We start from the raw sequence: 24,984 nt of genomic DNA, 5'->3' as shown, positions 1-24,984 counted from the left end.
GTCTGTTACATGTATTTTCACATATTTTCAGGAAATTGATAGGTTCTGGCAATGGTGAATATGATTATAGAATGGATGAAAGAACAGAAAAGGCTTCCAGGTCAAGGTATATATGGCTTATCACATTGTTCAAGTCAGTCATGTATCACTTCTGTACTTTATATGATAGTTTACATAGGGAATGCATTTAAGCAAGCTTTCTTTAGGCCACACCATATTGAAAAGTAAAAAAAGTCAAGCACTGAGAGAAGTTGAGTTTGCTGTCTTACGGCAAGGAGCTATAAAAATAAATAGATCGGCAATTTGAAAGGCATATAAAGCAAATCTTGCCATTATCACGTGGGAACTGAATGAGATCTTGTTTTACCAGTGTATGAAACAGACAGACGAAGAAAAAAATTTGTGTTGTGAAAAACTTCCTATCAGATCATTTGTATATAGTGTAAATGGTATTTTTTTTTTTAATGTTATTAGTATTTTCTACACAGGGAGGAATGAATTTATGATTGGAAGTCTGAGAAATGAACAGTTGTCATTTGAAAATTGGACCCGATTCGGTTTATTATATGCCGACCCAATAGCCAGTGTAATACCGTAATAAGCGTCTGTTAATTTAATTACGAGTGATCAAGTCAGCAGATGCTTCAGTAAGATAACACTGTGACACGAGCTTATGCGAGATTATCTCCTGTTGCCGTTCTGTGTATTTTATACTTCTTTGCTTACGGACAGCTCTTGTTCTAACTTTAAACTTTCTTAACGTATTAAATTTGTGAAAACAAAGTCTCAATTAAGGTCTGAAAAGGAGATTAACATGCATTAACATTATTCTACTCAAGGATTGGAAAATTTGAAGATCTAAATTGGTCTGAACACAACTCATAATGTAAATTCCTTACCCCACCCACTTTCGTATACATTGTCAAATGCTGATCATTTGGACAGGGAAAAAAGAAAACAGAAAAGTGGCATGCATCAATACGTATTTACCCTTACCAAAATAATGTAGATTGATGTTATCAAATAATTTAATATGTTTTTAGCTCACCTGTCACAAAGTGACAAGGTGAGCTTTTGTGATCACCCTTCGTCCGTCGTGTGTCCGTGCATCCGTCCGTCCGTCAACAATTTCTTGTCTGCACGATAGTGGTTTCATTTATGATTTTATTTTAACCAAACTTGCACACAACTTGTATCACCATAAGATCTCGGTTCCTTTCTTGAACTGGTCAGATCCCATTATGGGTTCCAGAGTTATGGCCCCTGAAAGGGCCAAAATCAGCTATTTTGACCTTGTCTGCACAATAGCAGCTTTATTTATGATTTGATTTTTAACAAACTGGCACACAACTTGTATCACCATAAGATCTTGGTTCCTTTTTTGAACTGGCCAGATTCCATTATGGGTTCTAGAGTTATGGCCCCTGAAAGGACCAGAATTAGCTATTTTGCCCTTGTCTGCACAATAGCAGCTTCATTTATGATTTGAATTTAATCAAACTTGCACAAAACTTGTGTTGCCATAAGATCTCAGTTTCTGTGTTGAACCGGCCAGATCCCCTAATGGGTTCCAGAGTTATGGTCCCTGAAAGGGCCAGAATTAGCTATTTTGACCTCGTCTGCACAATAGCAACTTCATTTATGATTTGATTTTAACCAAACTTGCACACAACTTGTATCACCACAAGATCTTGGTTCCTTTCTTAAACTGGCCAGTTTCCATCATGGGTTCCAGAGTTATGGCCCCTTTAATGTCCAAAATTGGCTATTTTGGCTTTTGCAGCCATATAGATACTTCATTTATGGTTTTATTTGATACAAACTTCCAAAATATCTTCAACAACAATAAATCTTGGATTCCATGACAAATCAGATCCAATCGTAGTTTCCAGAGTTATTTTATATCTGATTACCTCCCCTGATTGTAGTCAAAATGGATTTATATCAGTAAGTACTTACAGGACTTATTTGAAATTTCATTATTGTCATTAGTTGGATCGAGCCAATCAGGGTAGATAACTATGGACTGATTTTTTGTCAAATTACCTCCCTTTATTTCAAATTAAAATGGGTATATCTCTGTAACTAATGAAGATACCGATCTGAAATTTCATTTATGTCAACAGATTTATTTGGCAGATCCTTTTTTTGTTAACTTACAATAATTTTCTTTTGAATTACTTCCCTTTTACGTTACTATAAATAGCCTATTTTTAGTAACTTTTTTATTATTGGCCGTAGGGAAAAACCGAGACCACTTTTCTGTGATACAACATGGATGGTACCTCCAATTTTTAGGTGTATTTTGACATATCTGTACCTTGTAAGAATTTTGTTTTTCTTTTTGGTTAAATTTCTTTCCTTTGTTGTTCCTGTCCTTTGGACTTAGATATTTTTACTGAGGACCTTCTTGTCCTCAAGTGCAATGATAACAGGTGAGCGATATAGGGCCATCATGGCCCTCTTGTTTCATCCAGTTTTCAATGATATAAGTCCGATTTTTGTAGCAACTCAGTTTGGTAAACATTCGAAGAAAATGGTGTAACTGCATAATTGTAATGCAACTAAATATAAATATCATGATTTATTGTGATTAAAGTCCATTTTAGAACAATCTTGGACTGGAATTATAAGCATTTGTACACTGTTACGTCCATAAAAAGTAGCACACCAACAAATTTTGTTTCTGAAAATATACGAGCGGCAAATCCGATGAACAACTTTTGAATTTGGTGAGGTCTTAAAATTTTATGTGCATTTTTATCCTCATGATCATCAGTGAAATTTTAACGCAATCCTTGTGATAGCCAATAGCCAATATAATTTTAATGCAATACAAGTGATCTTCAATAAAATCTTAACATAACCCTTATGAAAGCCAGTTAAAGTGTTATGCAATCCTCCTGATAACAAATTAAATTTCAATGATATCCATGTGATCTCCAATAGAATTTTTATGCAATCCTCATGATCCTAAATAAAATTTTAATACTCCTTGTTGATAGCCAGTAAAAATTTAATGCAGTCCTTGTGATAGCCAATAGAATTGTAATGCAGTCCTTGTGATAACCCTGGTGATAGCTATGAAAGATTTAATGCAATCATCATGATATCCAATAAGATTTTAATTTCAGATTCATCATTATCAAGGTCTTTTGTTCATCATAAGATTGTGATTCCAACTCTAAATTTTGAAGAAACATGCAAAAACAGGAGGTCTAAAAAATAGCTACCAATGCAACATTTTTTTTATAACATCAATAAACCGAGTACAGTCAAACCTGTGTACAAAGACCACCCTTGGGAGAGCGAAAATGTGGTCTTTATTGGGAGGTGGTCTTTATTCACAGGTTAAAATACACTGTAAATGTTATAATGGGAAACAAAACATGTGGTCTTTAGAGCCAGGTGGTCTCTGTTCAGAGGTTGTCTTTAACACAGGTTTGACTGCTTTCACATTCATTTACGAAACCCTAAATGAAATCATAAATTATTTTAGTCATTATCTTTAGTTTTGTTATGGGTTTCAGAATGCATGTACATGTATGTTCTTTCCTTTTATATTACAGTAGACCTCCAAGTGCCCGTACTACCAGCACCAGAGGTCAGAGACCAACTAGTGCAAGATCTGATGACCGACCACCTACTGCCAAAGACAGAACACCTAGAGGGCGCCCTGAACGCCCTGACAGTGGTAGAACAGAAAAGCGACCAGTAAGTGCTAAAAGAAGACCGTCGTTAGAGAGTAGCATGTCAGCATCACGGAAACAAAAGATCCGAGACTTCCAGGAGAACAGATCGGCAAAGACTATACAGAGGCACTGGAAATCTCATAGACAAGACCAACAGGTATAAACGATTTATATCTGTAGATATAGTTATGTCTAAGGCAGTAGAAAGTAAACGTTCAGCTTCCAACCTCAGTTTTAGATTTGAATTCAGTGCATTGATATACACAAACATTTACAGACTATAGCGTTTAAAATCTGCTCGTAATTATTTGAGCTCATCTGATTATGCTGACATTAAGGGTTGTATACTTTGCCTACAGGAGTAGTCTGTTTTGGTACTTGGTAGTCTGGAGTATGTGTTTGGTTTAACTAACACTGAATATTGTATTGATTATAATTCATGTGTGGTCATGACATACATGTTTGACATTGGTGCTAGTTTAACTGTGACATTTTTAGATATGGTCAGCATTAGGGTTGATTTTCAAATGTTATTGAACTGATTTGAAACTGTCTGTACTGTATGGATGAGAAACTGAAGTTGTACTTTCTATTGCCTTTAATAGTAAATTATAGTTTGATTACTACACATACTTTCATATTGCCATTATTCATATAATTATTTCTTCCCATTATTAAGACTAGAATGATTGAAAACTTCCATATATTTTTAGCTCACCTGTCACATAGTGACAAGGTGAGCTTTTGTGATCACCCTTCGTCCGTCGTCAGTCCGTGCATGCGTCCGTCCGTCAACAATTTCTTGTCTGCACGATAGTGGTTTCATTTATGATTTTATTTTAATCAAACTTGCACACAACTTGTATCACCATAAGATCTCGGTTCCTTTCTTGAACTGGCCAGATTCCAATATGGGTTCCAGAGTTATGGCCCCTGAAAGGGCCAGAATTAGCTATTTGGCCCTTGTCTGCACAATAGCAGCTTCATTTATGATTTTATTTTAACCAAACTTGCACACAACTTGTATTACCACAAGATCTTTGTTCCTTTCTTGAACTGGCGAAATTCCATCATGGGTTCCAGAGTTATGGCCCCTGAAAGGGCCAGAATTAGCTATTTTGACCTTGTCTGCACAATAGCAACTTCATTTATGATTTGAATTTAATCAAACTTGCACAAAACTTGTGTCACCATAAGATCTTGGTTCCTTTTTTAAACCGGCCAGATCCCTTAATGGGTTCCAGAGTTATGGCCCCTGAAAGGGCCAGAATTAGCTTTTTTGACCTTGTCTGCACAATAGCAGCTTCATTTATGATTTGATTTTAACCAAACTTGCACACAACTTGTATTACCACAAGATCTTTGTTCCTTTCTTGAACTGGCCAGATTCCGTCATGGGTTCCAGAGTTATGGCCCCTTAAAGGTCCAGAATTGGCTATTTTGGCTTTTGCAGCCATATAGATACTTCATTTATGGTTTTATTTGATACAAACTTCCAAAATATCTTCAACAACAATAAATCTTGGATTCCATGACAAATCAGATCCAATCGTAGGTTCCAGAGTTATTTTATATCTGATTACCTCCCCTGATTGTAATCAAAATGGATTTATATCAGTAAGTACTTATAGGACTTATTTGAAATTTCATTATTGTCATTAGCCGAACTGAGCTAATCAGGGTAGATAACTATGGACTGATTTTATGTCAAATTACCTCCCTTTATTTCAAATTAAAATGGGTATATCTCCGTAACTAATGAAGATACTGATCTGAAATTTCATTTATGTCAACTGATTTATTTGGCAGATCCTTCTTTTTTCACTTACAATAATTGTTTTTTTAATTACTTCCCTTTTACGTTACTATAAATAGCTTATTTTTAGTAACTTTTTTATTATTGGCCGTAGGGACAAACCGAGACCACTTTTCTGTGGTACAACATGGATGGTACCTCCAATTTTTAGGTGTATTTTGACATATCTGTACCTTGTAAGAATTTTGTTTTCTTTTTGGTTAAATTTCTTCCCTTTGTTGTTCCTGTCCTTTGGACTTAGATATTTTTTCTGAGGACCTTCTTGTCCTCAAGTGCAATGATAACAGGTGAGCGATATAGGGCCATCATGGCCCTCTTGTTTTTTTACTCACCGAGTATTGTTTCATTTAAATCATTAAGTAGGTAGCTATTACTATTTTAATTGCTTTTTCATAACTTGTAAAGGCAAGATAAAAGTATACCCTAACACAAGCAACTAAATGCACATCTGTATAACCTAAAGATTTTGTCTTTCATCTTTAAAGAAGAAAAAGGATAATGATGAAAAAACGAAGGATCAAGAAAAAATATTCAGACACACAGAGCTGCAAAAACAGGCAGTACACAATCAAGAAAGTCATCAATCACCATTAGGACAATCTCTAAACTTAAAGCATACCAATGGGAAAAGTCCATATGAGGGACATTTGCCATTAAGGCACTCACATAAGCCAGAGCATACAAATGAAAAAAGTCCCCATGATGAGCATTTGGGCTCTCCATTGAGGCACTCCATTAGGCTGGACAATACACACGAGAAAAGTCCCCATGAGGAGCATCTGAGCTCTCCATTTAGGCACTCCAGTAAGTTGGACCATACACATGAGAAAAGTCCCCATGAGGAGCATTTGGGCTCTTCATTTAGGCACTCTAGTAAGCTGGACCATACACATGAAAAAAGTCCCCATGAGGAGCATCTGAGCTCTCCATTTAGGCACTCCAGTAAGTTGGACCATACACATGATAAAAGTCCCCATGAGGAGCATTTGGGCTCTTCATTGAGGCACTCCAGTAAGCTGGACCATACACATGAGAAAAGTCAGAATGGGGAACATTTTGCATCAGTATTGGCAAAGTCTGAAAAGCTAGAGCATGGGAGTGGACATGGTCTGCGTGAGGTTAGGGTGGCTGTGTCATTACAGCAGTCACCTAAGACCAACCAGAATAGTGGGAAAAGTTCAAATGAGGAACATTTGTCTGACGATAGTCTAAAGATCGAAGATTCTGTAAATAATTGCACTGCATTGCTCGATATTAGGCAGGGTTTTATGTCTGATGTGTTCACTGCACAAAAGGGTAGGGTTGAACTTGTGTATGTTGGATTCCGGTGACTCTGTTGTGCATACTTTCTGGTTAAGGTTTTTCAGTAACATTCTACTCATTTGAATGGTTTGAAGTCAAAAAAAGAAATTTCTTTCAAGTTTTCCTTTTCTGTATGTCATTCTTAATAGTTCCATCGTCATTTCTAGATTCAACTACATAAAAGTCGTCATCATCATCATTATCATTTTCAGTAGCTGTACAGCCTCACTCTAAGATAGCAAAAAAGTTGTCAAAAATTTTAAACCATTATCCACAAGTTTCAGTTTGTACACTATACTATTTGAAACAGTAAAGAGGTTACAGATTTTATCTCCTAGTGAAGCAATGATTTTTGTGACAGTTTGATGGAAGACAGTATAACTATTGTTTTCCATCTCAGATTCATGTGTGGAAGTTGTCAGTTACATGTGGAGAACAATCTTGTACTGGTGTAAAATCAATGAAAAATGGATTGGTGAACCTCATTAACATACTCTTTCAAACCTGTACATATCTGAAATGCTACCTGCAGGTGAAAATGGTCAGAATGTAGTATTAAGCCTGCCCGCTTAGCTGAATAGGGAGAGCGTCGGTCTATGGATTGCGGGGTCGCCTGTTCGATCCCTGGGTGGGGGGTATGTTGGCAGTTACTTGCAGAGAACAGGTTTGTACTGGTACAGAATCTAGGAACACTGGTTAGGTTAACTGCCCGCCGTTACATAACTGAAATACTGTTGAAAAACTGCGTTAAACCCAAAACAAACGAAAAAATCAAAATGCAGTTTAAAAACTTTCACAAAATGGCCTGATTTAATTACAGTCTTAAAAAAACAATCGAAACAAAACCATTGAAAAAGTTGGCTGAAGAACTATGGATGGAAGCATGCTTTTGCATAGAAGTTTTCATATTATATTGAACCATTACACATATTGTTTGATTTACCTTTTCTACAGTGAAGTTTGTCTTTGATTTTTCTTTAAACATAGATAACTCCAAGGATTGTAATACAAACCTTTCGAATTTTAATTCTCACAGTAAGTTTTAAATTTTGCATAGAGCACATTTCAGCCATCAATGTTTTTTTAAAAAAAGACAAGTTTGACTCTTGATTTTTGCTTTATCTACCAGTATATAAAACTTTTGGAATATCTTACTTAGCATAAGAAACAAGATAAACATGTAAACCAAAAACAAATGTGAAAAGTCTTTTTTCATACTTAAGACCATAAAATAAAACAGATTTTCCTGTGAAAATTGCACTTTTTACAGATATCTGATATCCTTCAGATTCAAATGAATGCTATTACCTCCCTTGGAGACCTGTAAAATGATTAAAAACTTTTATCAGGATCTTGCAAAATAGATCAGAAATTAATGAAAACTTTCAGTGTGTTACAGATTAAGTGGCTCAAACAGTAAATTTGTTCGTATTACTACAGTTGTTAGACTTGATTTTCATCACTTTGTTATATATTTAGTTATTTATAGCATGCACATAGCTATATCATTTCTCTTTGTATTTTGCACCCATCCGCATTTAGAGATTACAAAATGAAAAAGTAGAACGATTCCGAGAAAATCATGCTGCGAAAACAATTCAGCATAGATGGACAGGGTACCAGTATAAAAAACATGAGCATGAGAGGGACCAGGTAGAGTATGTTCTTGTGTTGCCAGAGCTTTTACCTGTGTGTGCTGAATTTCCTGTGTTTACACATTATCATCAGTTTGTTTTTAAGATGTTTACACATATCACCAGGTGTGCTAAATTCTGTTGAAAGTATACAAAATCCACAGTGTATGCTTAATATACATCTGTACCAAGTTAGTGCTTAATAGTTGGATGTTAACACATGTAATTTGCTGAGTGTTTGTTTTTACAGCTTCCAAAGTGTGTGCTTTGTATGTTTTGTAGTTATGCAGAATCACCTGGCCCCATGTTCACAAAACATTTTCAGTCTTAGCTGTGTTTGATAATGAAACTAATTTATCATTTTATCCAAATTGCATGTTTGAAGTCAAATGTTTTGTTAATGACTACCGGTATTTTTACATGACTATTCAGTACTGATTGTCAGTCTTGGATGGAATTTAATCTTGTAGTATTAGGCCAGAGTTTTTTTATTTTTCGTTTTACGGGAGCGCCGGTCCTAAATATTGCAAAAGTGGAATAAAATTAAAATTCATTTTCCCGAGTTTTATTTTATTTTTTCCGCCGGTCGGTTGTTTACAGCCCCAAAGAAAATAAAATTAGTGTATTTTCACCTGGACGTAATTTCACAGGAAGGGAGTTTAACGCGTGCAAAATATCGTGTTTTGCCGTACATTTATCGGCATTAACAGGGTGTAAAATTCCACTCGCCTGCTCGCATTGGCGAGTTAAGTCTTAGTAAAACGAGTGGACCTCGCTGTGTACTCAACCGATCGGGCGAGTGGTTTTTTTACGTCCTTACTTTACCAAAATTCAGAAATTACATCTACAAAACGTCAACAAACTTTGAGATGGTTCAGTCGCTACCTGGATTGACTGGAATTTACCCGCGAATCGTAAAGATATCAAAACGTCATGCCGGTAATTTTCCATTCCACAAGCACGTGTGACCTATCGTAACATCTAATTTACATCGACACGTACACAGAAACCGTGCATAGTGCATTCATTTTTTAATATTTTCGCTTCAAGTTTTCAACTCCCTTTGAGAAATAATACTTTTTGAATTCTATAATGATTTTAATAAGATATCGACAGAAATGTAGGCAAAATTCTATAAAAATGGTTGAATTTTCATATAATCATTTGTAAAAATTCAAACAGCGCGATCTTAGTTACTTATTTCTTTCTAAAAGTAAATAAATGATGAATACTATGGGCTTAAAATTCAGACTTTTGACCAGAAAGTACAAAAAACAGAATAAAAAAATCTTAAATAATGAAAAAGCGGCTGCGATTACAATACATGGAGTAAGACGATTTTTGGCAAACAGATTTCTGTTAGTGCGGCAGAATAGGTTACGTGACCTCGTGAACGTAAGTAGAACTGCGATTTTAAAATAAAGCAATGTGATGTCACTGCGGATTTTAGTAAGTTTTAAATGAATCTTTGTACATGTATTTTTTGACCAACAATTTAAAAGTTTTTCTTGTCAAACAATAATGTAAATTCCTTGAGGGCTAATATGTCACAGAGGTAGGATATCCACTATAGTAACTATCGTTTGAGACATTTACCTTTTATACGGGATATAGCACATTCGCTTTTGATAAAAAATTAAAGAAGAAATTTTTTATTGATTTCTATTTCTCAGCAATTTTAAGAACCGTTGTGGTACGATCAGACAGTGATATGTCATATGGCGCGAAAACATGACGTAATGCCATGACAATCTCGAGCAAAAATACCGCTTTGATCTCCGCTACTGACACACTTCTTTTAGCTCTTAGAGGGGGTGTAAATTGGTCATGAAAACAAGGTCAACATTACTTAGTTTATCACTGAATAATTACCGATAATCTTCGTTTTTTTTCTCTCTTTCTACACGGGTGGATGGACGATGATTGTGTCCAAATATTTTTAGACACTTTTCAAAATATATATTTTTCGGGAAATAATACTATTGTACATAATACTCCTTTCATAAAAGTGACAGTATTAAAAGTATTAAATTGTCTAAAGATTGTCTTACTCACATTTTGTTTTCAATAGATTAAACTTACAAGTTTGAAAGGTAATACAATATCAAAGGTGCTTTGACATTAAATTTTATTCAAAACATTAGTTGTTTGCAGAACAAATAAATGTTTGTAACAGCAGATTTTTTTTACATTTTTATTTCAATGGTGACCCCTCACACTTTACACAGGCTTGGGACTGTCTGGCATAAAGCAGCTGGTAGTGTTGGCAAAATCTCAGACAGATGGTCCATTTCTTTTGTAACTTCAATAGAATGCATAAGTGTATAAAGAATAATAAAGAATATTTTTTATTAGAGACAATATTTTGACAAAAAGTTATGCAACTTCAGTACTTTAACTTAGTGTAGTATAAAAAGGTGCAAATTACAGAAGCAACTTCAGTACTTGAACTAAGTGTATTATAAAAAGGTGCAAATTACAGAGTTAAATCAGGTAAATTTTCAGATTACTTTTTGCTAGATTATCTTTCGTTTTTCATCACTGAAAAAAAATCTTGCCCTCTGCACTGTGACTGTTATTCAAGGTTATTAAATACTTTATTTTGCTATAAAATCCAGTATATTATGAGCTGGCATAAACTGTAAAGTTAGCTGGTTAAAGATGATATTGGTGAAAGATACAATAAGTAAACATTATGTATAAAAAGCAGAGGTTACACAGCAGAAGATGCAAGCAAACCAAACCACCAAAACCACTACACTACTGGGCCACTTTATACCAGATGTGTTTAGTCTCTACTTGCTGTCACTGAAATTTACTGTGGCTGTTGTAACAGATAAAATAATTTTTGTCTTCCACTTAAATTAAGTAAAACAAGCTTTCTGAATTTTAAAGACTTGCCAGTGTGAGCTACAGTGCCTGAAGCAGTTTATTCACAAGCATGCATGAAAATTTTATTCAATGTTCATCCTGTTTAAATGGCTTTTATAGTCTTAAAACATAACAATACATCACAATATTAAATACTGGACACAAACACAAGTAAACAAAACTTGAAACGAAAGTTCATCAAAATAAAAAAAATCTTAAAAAATTCTATTTTATTTTTATTTTTTTCCGAGATGCTCACTTTCAAGCTTTTTATTTTTATTTTTATTCCCTCCTCCCCCTGCTCATTTTTCAAAAATCTCCCGTAAAACGAAAGATAAAAAAACTCTGGCCTTAGTAAAATTTATTATAACAATTTCAATCTCAAACTCAGCAGAGACCGAAAAATGTTTTGTAAACCTGGGGCCAGAATTATGTGTTTAATTCTACAGCATTGTTCAAAACAATGTCTGCTTCATATGTTACTGACCACCATACATTACAGGTCTATTATAAAATTTTACCATTTAGGTTTTTTTCAGCATTTTTTGCATACCCCTATTTCTGCATAAAGCATTTTTCTGCTTAAGTTGGCATATAGCATTTATGATTTTATTTTCTAAAATCTTTAACACTTAGTGTCATATTTATGTTTAAGAAGTATTTAAACCTATGTATTTTTAGTCAGAAATCTGATAAAATTTGTTTTGGCACTTTAAGGTATGACCCATGTAATAATGTACCTCCTTTTGAAGAGTATTGAATTCCTACAATAAACCAACTTTGACTTTAATTTTTCAGGGGGCATTCTAAGGTTCAAGCCTCACTCCTTATTTTTCTTTTTTTAGCTCACCTGTCACAAAGTGACAAGGTGAGCTTTTGTGATCGCGCAGTGTCCGTCGTCCGTGCGTGCGTGCGTCCGTCCGTAAACTTTTGCTTGTGACCACTCTAGAGGTCACATTTTTCATGGGATCTTTATGAAAGTTGGTCAGAATGTTCATCTTGATGATATCTAGGTCAAGTTCGAAACTGGGTCACGTGCCTTCAAAAACTAGGTCAGTAGGTCTAAAAATAGAAAAACCTTGTGACCTCTCTAGAGGCCATATATGTCACAAGATCTTCATGAAAATTGGTCAGAATGTTCATCTTGATGATATCTAGGTCAAGTTTGAAACTGGGTCACGTGCCTTCAAAAACTAGGTCAGTAGGTCTAAAAATAGAAAAACCTTGTGACCTCTCTAGAGGCCATATATTTCACAAGATCTTCATGAAAATTTGTCAGAACGTTCATCTTGATGATATCTAGGTCAAATTCGAAACTGGGTCACGTGCCGTCAAAAACTAGGTCAGTAGGTCAAATAATAGAAAAACCTTGTGACCTCTCTAAAGGCCACATTTTTCAGTGGATCTTCTTGAAAGTTGGTCAGAATTTTTATCTTGATAATATCTAGGTCAAGTTCAAAACTTGGTCACATGAGCTCAAAAACTAGGTCACTATGTCAAATAATAGAAAAAACGATGTCATACTCAAAACTGGGTCATGTGGGAAGAGGTGAGCGATTCAGGACCATCATGGTCCTCTTGTTTCTAGTAAGTTTTTACTTTTTCAAGACTTATTATTGATTTATTGTACAAAAGTGAAAAAATTTCAATTTATAAGTGATTTCTTGCTGTTTAAAGTGAATTTACCTCTGAAACAGAAGGGGGCAGAGTTACACATCTTTAAAAATACTGAGTTACATGCGGTAAAACTTCTCTATTTTGCCTTCACTCTTTAGATTACATATTGTGGAAAAAATTTAGGTAGGTTTTACTTCTTCCCAAAGGTTATTTTTGAATGAAGTAAGCAAAATTTAAAACAGTCCCACAGGACTTGACCTTTATTTTTCAATGTTGGAGTTAGAATTCTGTCTCATTAAATCCTTTTACTTGAGTCACCCTAGAAAAAAAATGATATTCACAGTTTTATTTTGTGTTTTATAATTGTATACCAATAGTTTAAAGTTTCTTTTGTCAAAATTGATAGTGAAATGAAATTATGAATTCTCTGCAAATGTTTTGGACAGTGGCCATCACTTTAAAATTTGTCTCTACATGAGCTCGAGGAAATATCACAAACTATACAAAATTTACAAAAAACAGCATGGTAAAAAATGTCTAAATTTTGCATACAGGTCTCTCACTGGATACATTAAATTGCTGTAACATTAATTTAAACATTTGAAATATTCACCATTTGGTGGGTCATACCTTAATTATCATAATGTTCTGACACAACTTTACAAAAATGATGAGAGACAATTCTTTATCACTGAATTTTGTTATAATCACAATTTAGGCAACTTTAGGGTATGTGAATAATTATTAGAAATCAACTCATCTTTCCTCTTTAAGATGTGGGTTAGCCTCACTTGGGGCATTGATTTCTTCATGTGCGGAAGCCATCCTTATGGCTTACAGAAGGTTGTTATTTCTACCCAGGTTCCCTCCCTTGATAAAATGATGGATGGAGGGGCACATTGGGTATTCCCCACCATCAATTTAATATTAAACAAAACAAAAAGAAAACCCATGTAGTAAATTTTAAAACAAGTCTGTAATGTATTAATGTTTGTTTACACAGTCTAACAAATGCACAGCATAACAAGTGTTTACACCATGTAATTTTCTTTTCTGTTCTGTTCAGTTCCAGCTCCAAATATTTTATTGTGTTACTGTGATATTTAAACTCTTAAAATAATATCATTGTTGCAAAGTTTAAATTCTTAGCTCGACGTGTTTCAGGTACACAGATTTGCTTCAAGCTTTTAAATGCAGTAATCTAGCTAGAATAGAATTTTGTTTAAGATAATGCTTGCCAGCATCTTACTGATATATATCATTTTCGTCTTTTGGTTTAAAGATGGATGGACTCGGACCCTTTTAAATTTTAACTTCATGTTTTTAAAATGCAGTTTTGTTTGCTATTTTATGCTATTAGATTGTATAAATGAGAGCTATTCAACGAAACAAAATTTGTAGTCCTGTTTGGTGCCATATAACCTATACTGTGTTGGTGCGCCGTAAAACCCAAGTAAAAAAAATTGTTTTGGACTTTATGTATGCTAGTATAATTATATAACTTTGTGCTGAGACCAAAACATTTCTAGTCTGCCAGATTAAATGTTTTTATAGTAACTGCAATGAAAATTAAAACATGCAACCCCTTTATTCAATTTTAAACATTTATCCATATATGTATTTCTAGCTGAATACTGAAAATTCTTTTAATAGAATCAAATGTTCATTAATTTGTATGTTACTATATCGGCAGTATTGAACCAGACATTTGGACTGAATAAAAGACATTCTTGACATTCGCTTACTGATACATATGAAAATGGCAGTATAGTCTCCAGTTATCAAATAATATCATCACCACTATAATTTCAGGCTTCAGAGTTGATTCGTTCTGCGTTGATGGGTCACACGACGCGACGACAACAGATGGCAATGTATGATGACGACACAGAAGATGACTATATGACAGACAATGAAGAATATAACGAGTGTGTTAACCTTATACAGTCTTCACTATTGGGGCATCAGCAACGTAAAACTCGTATGAGAGATTTCCAGTAAGTAAATAACTTGTCTGTTGGTAGTACTGTAGATCGTGAAATTTTTGAGTTACTTTTATTTTGTGATTTTATAGGTATATTCCCCTTGTTAAGAAAATTGCCATGTGTTGTTAGTTTTCTGTTTAGAGAGATAAAATTATTTATAGGAATAATGCTGCTTACTATTCAAAAATCTTTTGAGCTTGTGTGCTAATCTGTTTGCAAACATTGGGGAATAATTAAATCCATTGCGGATATGACCCAGTCTGCCGAAAAGCTAATCGTCAAAGTTTCTTTTGTCATTTTTGGTTCACCTGAGCACAAAATGCACAGAGTGAGCAGACAAGCTTGTAAGAATGAAGTTTGGAGTGATTTGAAGTAACAGAAAACTTGCGTTCAAAAAAAAAGAAGAAAAAAAGAAACAAATAGAATTTTCTATAAAACATTTTGTCAAGGGGAATAACTTGCAAGTGTCTTCAGAAATAAAACTCCTGTGGATGAAATTGAATAATAAGAACATTTTATGCTTAAAAGAATTTAGAATTTACATCCTTTTCTGGTATAGACTGTGGCTGTAGATGCTAAGACAGACAGGTAACATTGTAACATGTATCACTGGTTATTATTTCAGTTTATCATCAACTGGGGAAGAAGATGATGACGATGATGACACTGATATTATAGAAAGCCCTAAACGTCGTTTATCATCATCATATCGGTCAAACCGTCCACCATCTCCATCCATACACAGATCCAGACCACAGTCAGGTAATAATAGTTACAGTTGACTAACCTCGATTTATTGGCTCTATGGCTGAAGGGTACCTTGAGTGTTCGGCCCTACCTTCAGAAGATGAAAATGTCACCATATGACTTACATTTGTGTTGGTAACAAACAAACAAAATGTTTGGCTAAACTTCTTTCTCTTCAAAAAGTTTGTCATTGTGCTGGCCCATGTACCAGTATATCAAGAATTAAATTCAAATTGTTGTACGCCTCTATGCATCTTCTTTATTGAAAGACGAAACTAACACAAAATTGTTTCTGTATTACCAGTAAAAAAATCTTTTCTTTTTGTTTTCCAAGAATCCTAGAAATAATGATGGAAGCAAGACTTTGATATTCAATCAGACATTTCTGTTTAAGTTAACAGAATACTGTTACTATTCATATTGTTATGGTGTGCTGATGCAATAGATTTAGAAAATGAAGTTTTTTTATGCTCCCATGGGAGGCATATAGTGATTGTCCTGTTGGTCCGTTCGTTCGTCCATCCGTCTGAGGTTAACCAAATGGGACAGTTTAGTCTAGCATCAATACCCCTTACTAGAATGACTTGATACTTATGCAGATGTAACCTGTGACCATTCCTCATCTTCAGACATCACCTGACCTCAGTTTGACCTTGACCTTGACCTCATTTTGGACGTAGGTTGCTTTATATGGGCCATCTCTTGGTTAACCAAATGGGACCGTTTCATCTAGCATCAGTACCCCTTACAAGACTGAATTGATACTAATACAGATGTAAACTGTGACCATTCCTCATCTTCAAACATCACCTGACCTCAGTTTGACCTTGACCTTGACCTCGTTTTGGACATAGGTGCAAAATCTATCGACAAGGATGCCAATGGGGGCATCAAGCGTTTATTGAACGCGGCTTCTTGTTTTTGCTTAATTTTAGGGAACTTTTTTGAATGAGAAGGTGAGAATTTATACAATGTGGTATCATTTTAGACATAGTGTATACTGCTTAGAGATAGTACCTCATAGTTGATGTACCAGTAAATTAAATCTGATTTAATGGTTCAAAAGAATATCATTTGAAGAAATTGTTATTTAACTTGAAAAGGGCCTTTAATCACTTGAATGTTTTATTTTCACAAGAATTAAAGTCTTGTTTTAAATTTTAAAGATTATAAAAAGTTCATGGTCTACTCATATTTACATAAATTTGTATATGTCTACATTCAGGTCAGCAAAGTTTACTGAAAACAAAATTATTGCAAAGTGAATATTTTATTTGTAAATTTCAAATTTCATTTACCTTTCATTAAAATTTCAAAGAATTTCAAACTTAATTTCTTGTGATAGGGACCTAGATGATTTTTTATGCATTATTCAGTACATTGTAGTATTATAATTAGAAGTTTTAATGCAGCTTTTTCACCAGACATCACACGTAGTGTCTATACATATACTGCATTTTTAACCAACACCATTGAAAGCTCAGTTCATCATGAATTAAAATATGCATTAAATTTTCAATGTTAAACTATATAAATGTATGAAATATGCTTTTTTTCTTCTTTTTTTTTCATTTTTGGTAACAAATTAGGTTCAGTATTTGTCTTTGTGTTGTGTACAGTCTCGATGTAAAATTTGTATTGTCTATGTGAATTATCTGATTAAAAAAGAACTATCTGGCAGACTCTTATCTATATGAGAAAAAAATTTTGAGGTGAAGTAACATTTATATTAAAGTTCAGTTGTTAGATGGCCTAGAACAATACTGCCAGGTCATGACAGACAGCTGTTTGTCTCAAGTTTTGAGTAGAGACGTAGAGATATTGTGTAGATATTTTGCTTAGAACATTCAGACAGAACAGATTCTAAGCAAGGAAAGCACAGCTTAAATATAATTGTAATATTTTCAGGTAAATCCAGGTCATCAATAAGTTCAGCATCAGGCAAGGTAAGTCTGAATTATTCAGCTTTTATTTGTAGCAGAAAAAAAGACATAACTTTTCTCTGAATCTTTCTTTCAACATTTCAAGGTGCAGCAGTTCTCTAAACTTGGTTTGTAACATGCTTGTGTCACGTTCTGCACATGTTTAAATAGTTTTGTTTCACTGCACATTAGAGTCACTAGACCATACTCATGGCCTGTTTGAAAATTAATAAACTTGCTCCTTTGAAGTTGTGGCAGATGTCAGTTATTTGTAGTTAACCAAAAATCACCATCTTTCTAAACTCAAAAACAGTAAGCTGTTTTGTTGAAGATGGGGCAGGCATATTCAATGCAAAACTATAAACCAGTTTGATTCAATAAAATTGTTTGTCCTTGTCTTTGGTGCTTATAGCATATACTGTAGATTATTACAAAATCACATCATTTACTGTGGGAATTTACTTGAAGTACAGTTGAACTTCAATGGCTCGAACTCGGATCTTTCGAACACCCAGGATCACTCGAACTCTTCGCCCGGTCCCGAATTTATTCCTTCTTTATTAGCTCATCTGATTTTTTGAAAAAAAATGATGAGTTATTGTCATCACTTGAGCGGTTGTCGGCGTCGGCGTCTGCGTCGGCGTTGCCTGGTTAAGTTTTATGTTTAGGTCAGCTTTTCTCCTAAACTATCAAAGCTATTGCTTTGAAACTTGGAATACTTGTTCACCATCAGAAGCTGACCCTGTATAGCAAGAAACATAACTCCATCTTGCTTTTTGCAAGATTTTTGGCCCCTTTTGTACTTAGAAAATATCAGATTTCTTGGTTAAGTTTTATGTTTAGGTCAACTTTTCTCCTAAACTATCAAAGCTATTGCTTTGAAACTTGGAATACTTGTTCACCATCATAAGCAGACCCTGTACATCAAGAAATATAACTCCATCTTGCTTTTTGCAAGATTTATTGCCCCTTTTGGACTTAGAAAATCAGTTTTCTTGGTTAAGTTTTATGTTTAGGTCAGCTTTTATCCTAAACTATCAAAGCTATTGCTTTAAAACTTGCAACACTTGTTCACCATCATAAGTTGACCCTGTACAGCAAGAAACATAACTCCGTCCTGCTTTTTGCAAGATTTATGGCCCCTTTTGGACTTAGAAAATATCAGATTTCTTGGTTAAGTTTTTATGTTTAGGTCAACTTTTCTCTTAAACTATCAAAGCTATTGCTTTGAAACTTGCAACACTTGTTCACCATCATAAGCTGACCCTGTACAGCAAGCAACATAACTCCATCCTGCTTTTTGCAATAATTATTGCCCCTTTTGGACTTAGAAAATCATTTTCTTGGTTGAGTATTATGTTTAAGTCAACTTTTCTCATAAACTATCAAAGCTATTGCTTTAAAACTTGCAACAGTTTTTCACCATCATAAGTGGACACTGTACATCAAGAAACATAATTCTATCCTGCTTTTTGCAAGAATGATGGCCCTTTTTAGACTTAGAAAATCATGGGTAGGACAATATTTCTATTGCACAAAAAAAATCAGATGAGCGTCAGCACCCGCAAGGCGGTGCTCTTGTTCTATATAGCTCTACCTCGGATCGCTCAAACTTCGAAAATTCGAACTCTCGAACTCATTTGGTGGTCCCTTCGGCTCAATTACAGTGATAATTACACCTATTCAGTCGAACAGCCTATTTGTCGCCGGAATGGCTTGTGTTTACAAAGATTTTCACTCCTCTGCCTGACATTCGCCAAACTTCCCCTTTAACCGGCGCGTGCGTAATTTTCACACGCCTATGTAATTAGCGTCGGTATACGACAAACAAATTAAACTAAGTGAATTTCGTTCACTGCAATGCTTTAATGGGCTTTCGTTAATACAAATAAAATAATTGAGCAATGTCTGTCTTTATTTTGTCTGCATAAAAACGGGAGATACGATGTTAACTTTCATACTGCTTTAGCATGGCTGAATAACTTAGTAAAGGACCCGGAAACAGGGGGATAGCTAAGTCGGCTATTCGAAAGCAAGGAACAAAATGAAAATAAGATCCAAAAACTTTAGAAACAAAATATATGTTTTTTTTCGTATCAATGTCATGTTTGAAAATAAATAATAAAGACTATTTCAGCGTTTGTTTTTACAAAAAACACACATGTAGGTACAATATGACAAGATATTACGATGTAAGGTTTGTAAGAAATCATGCCCTCGAATTCCCAAATTCTAAATGGCCACCATTTGGATGGCTCGAACAACGGAAAACTCGAACTTATTTCAACGGGACCCTCGAGTTCGAGCCATCGAAGTTCGACTGTATAATTTTCATTCAATTTCAGGGTTCATCAGCATATAATTCATCATACAGAGCAAGGGCAAATTATTCTACACATCTAGATGACGATGATGACTTTTGATTTTAAACAAGCAGTTCACATATCAGAGATGCACTTGATTTATTTCATAACATGTTATAAACTTGCAGTTGTTTTATTTTTTTACAAACCCACGAGAATCTTTGACCACGCATTTACTATAAATTTATTTTTAGTAGTATTATAATGGTAGTATTTAAGTATAATTTTTTCATCAGATTGGCACTAAACAGATTTTAAGGACTGACACATTTGATATGCAAAACAGTCTAATAGTATATGAAACAGTTTATTATAACACAAACAGTAAAAGATATATATACTGTCTTTATATATACCATATTGTAAATAGTAACAAAACAATCCGTTACTGGAATGCCATGTGCCATGCCAATCACGAGAGGTTACGTTTAGTTATTTAATATACTACTCCTTAAACAGCAGTTTCATGATTAAAGTGGTGTTGGTAATTGACACTCATAAAACAATATTAGCACTCTGTGTATTCACTCTCGTGCAAATATAGATTTTATCTACCAGTAACCATGTAAGGCATGCCATTTCAATTTGATAATTGTATTGTATAGTATATGTCCATGCTTCGTAGAAGCTGCTTTTTATTCCGACACACGGCAGTTTGTTTGCAATATAAATCTGTCATGATCTTATTTCATTTAGCTAAAACGGCATTTGTCCTACAGTTTCTTCTTAATATATTTACACAGAATCATAAAAGATATTGGAGCACACATATTATTGGAATTTTTGTGATGCATTTACTAGTATGTAGTCTGTATTATGCATTCATCATTCCATTTTTTATTCACTAATGTAAACACATTATTACTGTTAACCTAGAAATGATTTTATGCTTTATAAGTTAACGAAACTTGCAAAGATAGTAATACCGTACAGATTTGCAAGAACTTAAACAGCTGTGAAATCATCACTGGCTGAGTATTATGCTTAAAGTGTCAAGACGTGAACATTAATAGTCAAAATATCGTCTTTATAAACATCTCTGAGTTTACAATTTTCAAATATCTTTGGTCTCATTCAGAGCAGAGTTGTATTTCAGATCTTGTTCATACAAAGATACATATTGCATAGTGTAATATCTATGTTATATCTTGAATGTAGACTACTGTATATTGATTATTTAATATGCTTATAGAGATATTATTGTGTGAATTGAATGGCAATATCTCTACAAGTATAAACAGCTACAAAAATGAATGTCAGATTTTAGATCAAATGCATGGAAAATTTGCATATTTGTCGAGATTTAATTTTCTTGGTTGATACAACCATAAAATCTACAAAAAATTAGTCTGCCACTGAAATATAAAGTAGTTCATGATATATAATTATGATGTACAAGAGTATAAGTGATAATGAACACAAATGATATCTGAAGTGTGATTTTATACACTCTTTATATGAGAAGGAAAAAATGACAGCTTATTTTCTGATCATGTTATAGAAGTGCAATGTCATAGGAATATTTGTTTAAATAAACAGGAAGTTGTAGTTGTCATAGAGAAATTAAAAAAATGATTGATACTCTCCATTATAAGGGTAAATCAAATGTGTTATATATAACCAGATTCTTAGACCTGCGTTCAAGGTTATAAAATAGTATCTAGAGACTAGTTTTGGAGTCTAGCCTTTTGATTGGTCAATTTCAAATTTTTGCTTGGAAACGACCAATTAAATGATAGAAATAAGAGACTGATTAGTCTCCAATGTTTGTTTTATAACCTTTGACCCAGTTTTAGTTTAAGCAAAGTCTTTTATTGAAGCCTAGCGTGTGTAGAGTATTTGCTACAACAAATTGGAGAAGACATTTTTCCCCAGATATTTGACTCATATTTCATCGGAGACATTGTTTTTATTTATTGATAAAAACACCTTTGTACTTTGTAATATATATTTCTTGCTTAAGTCAGGCAACATAAATTTGATGAAAAATCAAAGGAATTAAGCTGAATTTGTATAATAATAAAAAAAAAAATATCAATTTCAGTAATATTTATTAGACTAAGTGAATTTTAGATATTTCATAGACATAACTTTCCATTCTAAAAACTTGGATGTTTGATGTACATTTGGAAGAATGTCTCGTTAAATATTTTTATTATTTGTATTTGTGTTATTAATAATTATAACACTGTTGTGTTCCGGTACGCTAAAGATGAATAATGAACAAGGAACTCAAAATATATAAAGAATAACATAACTGCACCAGGTTTCTGCCTTTTAGAACATGGTATTGTACATGTACGTAGATATTTGGACATTTTGTCTCAGTCTGTTTCTACAGTAGCATATGTAATGCTTAAGAAATGTTGAAGCAAGCATAGGATTCTGTCTTTTTGTATCACTTTGTGCAGCAAATTTTATTTTTAAGCTGACATCCATGACTGCATATTCAAAATTGTTAGTTTTGTTAATGAAATGATATTTATGTGCAGCCTTCTTCAGTGTATGTAAATACATGTCATGTATATTTGCTAAAATAATGGCAGCAGTTCAGTGATATTGTAAAAATTTTAACGAGAATGAAAACTAGATGCCATTGACATACATAAGACAATTTACATCTACTTTATATTAGAAAGTTAACAAAATTACACTTCTAGTTGTAGAAAAAATGTAATTGTTTCTGATAATCATCAGCGTCCATTTGTGTCTCATACTGTATCCCTTACCATGCTGGACACGATTTCTTTTGCCTTTGCAACCAGTGTAGTCCATTATCAGCCTACCCATCTGTGCAGTCTGATCATGATCTGCACTGTTTGCTATTCAGCCAGTATCTTTTTGGTAAGCACCCCTTTTAACAGTTAATGGTACTGTCCCAGTTGGAAGATGGACAAGTTCATTATAGAAATTTAGCATGGTAAGGGTTATAGGATCTGTTTTATTGTTGATTATCGAACTCACAACATGTCTGTGATATTTTAGAGACCTGGATTCATAGAATTTTTCAAGATTATTAAAACTTAGTTAGAAGTCATAATTACATTAATGCCATAAAAATAGTAATTAACCTAATGTACATTACATGTTATGGTATTTATGTGTTATGGGTAAATCTTTATTCTAGATATGGAAGTAATGGAAATCTTTGATTTATACAGATTTTGGGTCCATTAGTCCACGAATTAATCAAGAACAACTAATTCCCTTTTTTCCTAAGCTGAAATTTGAATGTAGACCTATGCAAATATCTATTTTTGCAAAACCATGACATTTTTACTCACAATAAATGGTATCACAGTATCAAAGTTTTTTAAAGTCACTACTTAGATTCGAAAGGAGCCATGGACCTCTCACGCCATTGACAGAATTAACATTGAATCATGTATTACTTTGTATCATCAACGGAAGTATAGATATTTAATGTTTATTGCTTTAAAGCTGCAAATTGCTCAGTTATCTTTTAGAGAAAAAGCCCTAGAACTTTAATTTTTCTAAACGTTTTTTTTTTTGATGTTTATTGGAGTTAATAATTATTGCGTTCAGTAATGTCAAAAAGTCAAAACAAGTCAGGATACTACATAGGAGGGGTTGTTTGTATTGTGGTTTAGTCATTGGCTTAAATCCCTTTGTTTCTGTCTTTCGGTCAGATCCTTCTTTGAAGGAATCATTCTTCATTTTGCCTGAAGCAAGGTGTTCTTCACAGACTCAGCTGTATAAAATAGCTGAAGGGACTGGATTATCTCAGCATTACTGGAGATTGTATAATCTGCATCACTATATGACCTAAACTGTTTGTGTTATTGAAAAACAAACATATCACACAAAACTTGTATAAAACTTTTATTGTATATGATAAAAAAAAAAGTTATATAATTAACATTGGTTTGAAAAATTCTATGATCCAGTGTCTCATGATTTTTGTTGATATTCTTTGTTAAAAAATGTGCTTTTAGAATTTTCATACATAAAAATGTATTTCTGATGATTACTGTGAGCAAAAAATTCTGTTTTGTTATGAAGAAGAAGGTTTTGAACTGACCAGGTTCTAGAAAACATCTTACCTGAAGATTCAAGTGGTATACCAATTATGTAATTCATTTTACTAACAAAAAATAATGTGTGTATTTGCTAAAGAAACATACCGTTTAATTTCATAAATGTGTAATTATGGTTTGCCTTTGAAAATGTTTGAACTTCTAGAATTTTTGTTGTCCATTTCAAATGTTGCTCAAGGTCTGTCCAGGTCAGTGATGTGTAAATTGTTGTATATATTGTATAATAGATATTGAAATGTGTAGATCTGCTGTATTTATTATTGTTTTGTTATTATTGTTAGTAATTACGCTCATCAAATTAATTTCATCAGAACTTTAAACTGAAAATGCTTAAACATTATTTTTAAAGTTGTATCTTTATCCAATTTTAGCCATGTCTGTAAATTTTTGTTACTGATATCCAATTTTATTTGACATTTTTAGAGGAAGTTCAGTGTCAATGCTTCAGTCATTGTAAGAAAACTACATGTAATATTAAAGGGGCATGCTTTCAAATTTATGTCCTTTTTGGCTGAATTATGGCCCCTTTTGACTTAGAAATCATGGTTACGTTTTTCGTACCAGTTCATATTTTGACAAAGCCTTTTGAGATAAAGCTTTGAAACTTTCAACACTTGTTTACCATCACCATGTCCAGTTATAGGCAAAAGCACATAACTCCATCAAGGATTTTGGCTGAATTGTGGCCCTTTTTGACTTAGAAATCTGGGTTAATATTTCGTACCAGTTCATATTTTGACAAAGTCTTTTGAGATAAAGCTTTGAAACTTTCAACACCTGTTTACCATCACCATGTCCAGTTATAGGCAAGAGTACATAACTCCATCAAGGATTTTGGCTGAATTATGGCCCCTTTTGACTTAGAAATCTTGGTTAAGTTTTTCGTACCAGTTCATATTTTTTGTAAAGTGTTTGACATATGGCTTTGAAACTTTTATCACTTGTTTAGTATAATAGTCTCTATCTGTAGGAAAGAG

The 24,984-nt window shown here is 33.6% G+C and overlaps 1 protein-coding gene across 7 annotated transcripts in view; it reads left to right on the top strand.

The window, feature by feature from the left end:
- Window positions 1-20,234, top strand: part of LOC123563116 (IQ domain-containing protein E-like) — a 73,689-nt gene extending 53,455 nt beyond the window's left edge. For 4 of the 7 annotated variants that reach the window (XM_053529061.1, XM_053529052.1, XM_053529041.1 and 1 more), the window contains 7 exons: window positions 32-106; window positions 3,570-3,849; window positions 5,994-6,734; window positions 14,745-14,929; window positions 15,543-15,679; window positions 17,573-17,610; window positions 19,932-20,234. In XM_053529061.1, coding sequence (XP_053385036.1) covers window positions 32-106; window positions 3,570-3,849; window positions 5,994-6,734; window positions 14,745-14,929; window positions 15,543-15,679; window positions 17,573-17,610; window positions 19,932-20,009 — 1,534 coding nt within the window. In that variant the 3' untranslated portion in view covers window positions 20,010-20,234. Of the gene's footprint in view, window positions 1-31; window positions 107-3,569; window positions 3,850-5,993; window positions 6,735-8,352; window positions 8,464-14,744; window positions 14,930-15,542; window positions 15,680-17,572; window positions 17,611-19,931 lie in introns of all 7 variants that reach the window. The other 3 variants (XM_053529044.1, XM_053529074.1, XM_053529077.1) reach the window with 3 other exon arrangements.
- The last annotated feature ends 4,750 nt before the right edge of the window (window positions 20,235-24,984 follow it).

This window comes from Mercenaria mercenaria, chromosome 2 (assembly GCF_021730395.1).
Source record: "Mercenaria mercenaria strain notata chromosome 2, MADL_Memer_1, whole genome shotgun sequence".
NCBI lineage: Eukaryota > Metazoa > Mollusca > Bivalvia > Venerida > Veneridae > Mercenaria > Mercenaria mercenaria.
The sequence above is the reverse complement of the archived record's forward strand: the minus strand, read 5'-3'. Positions and strand labels throughout refer to the sequence as shown.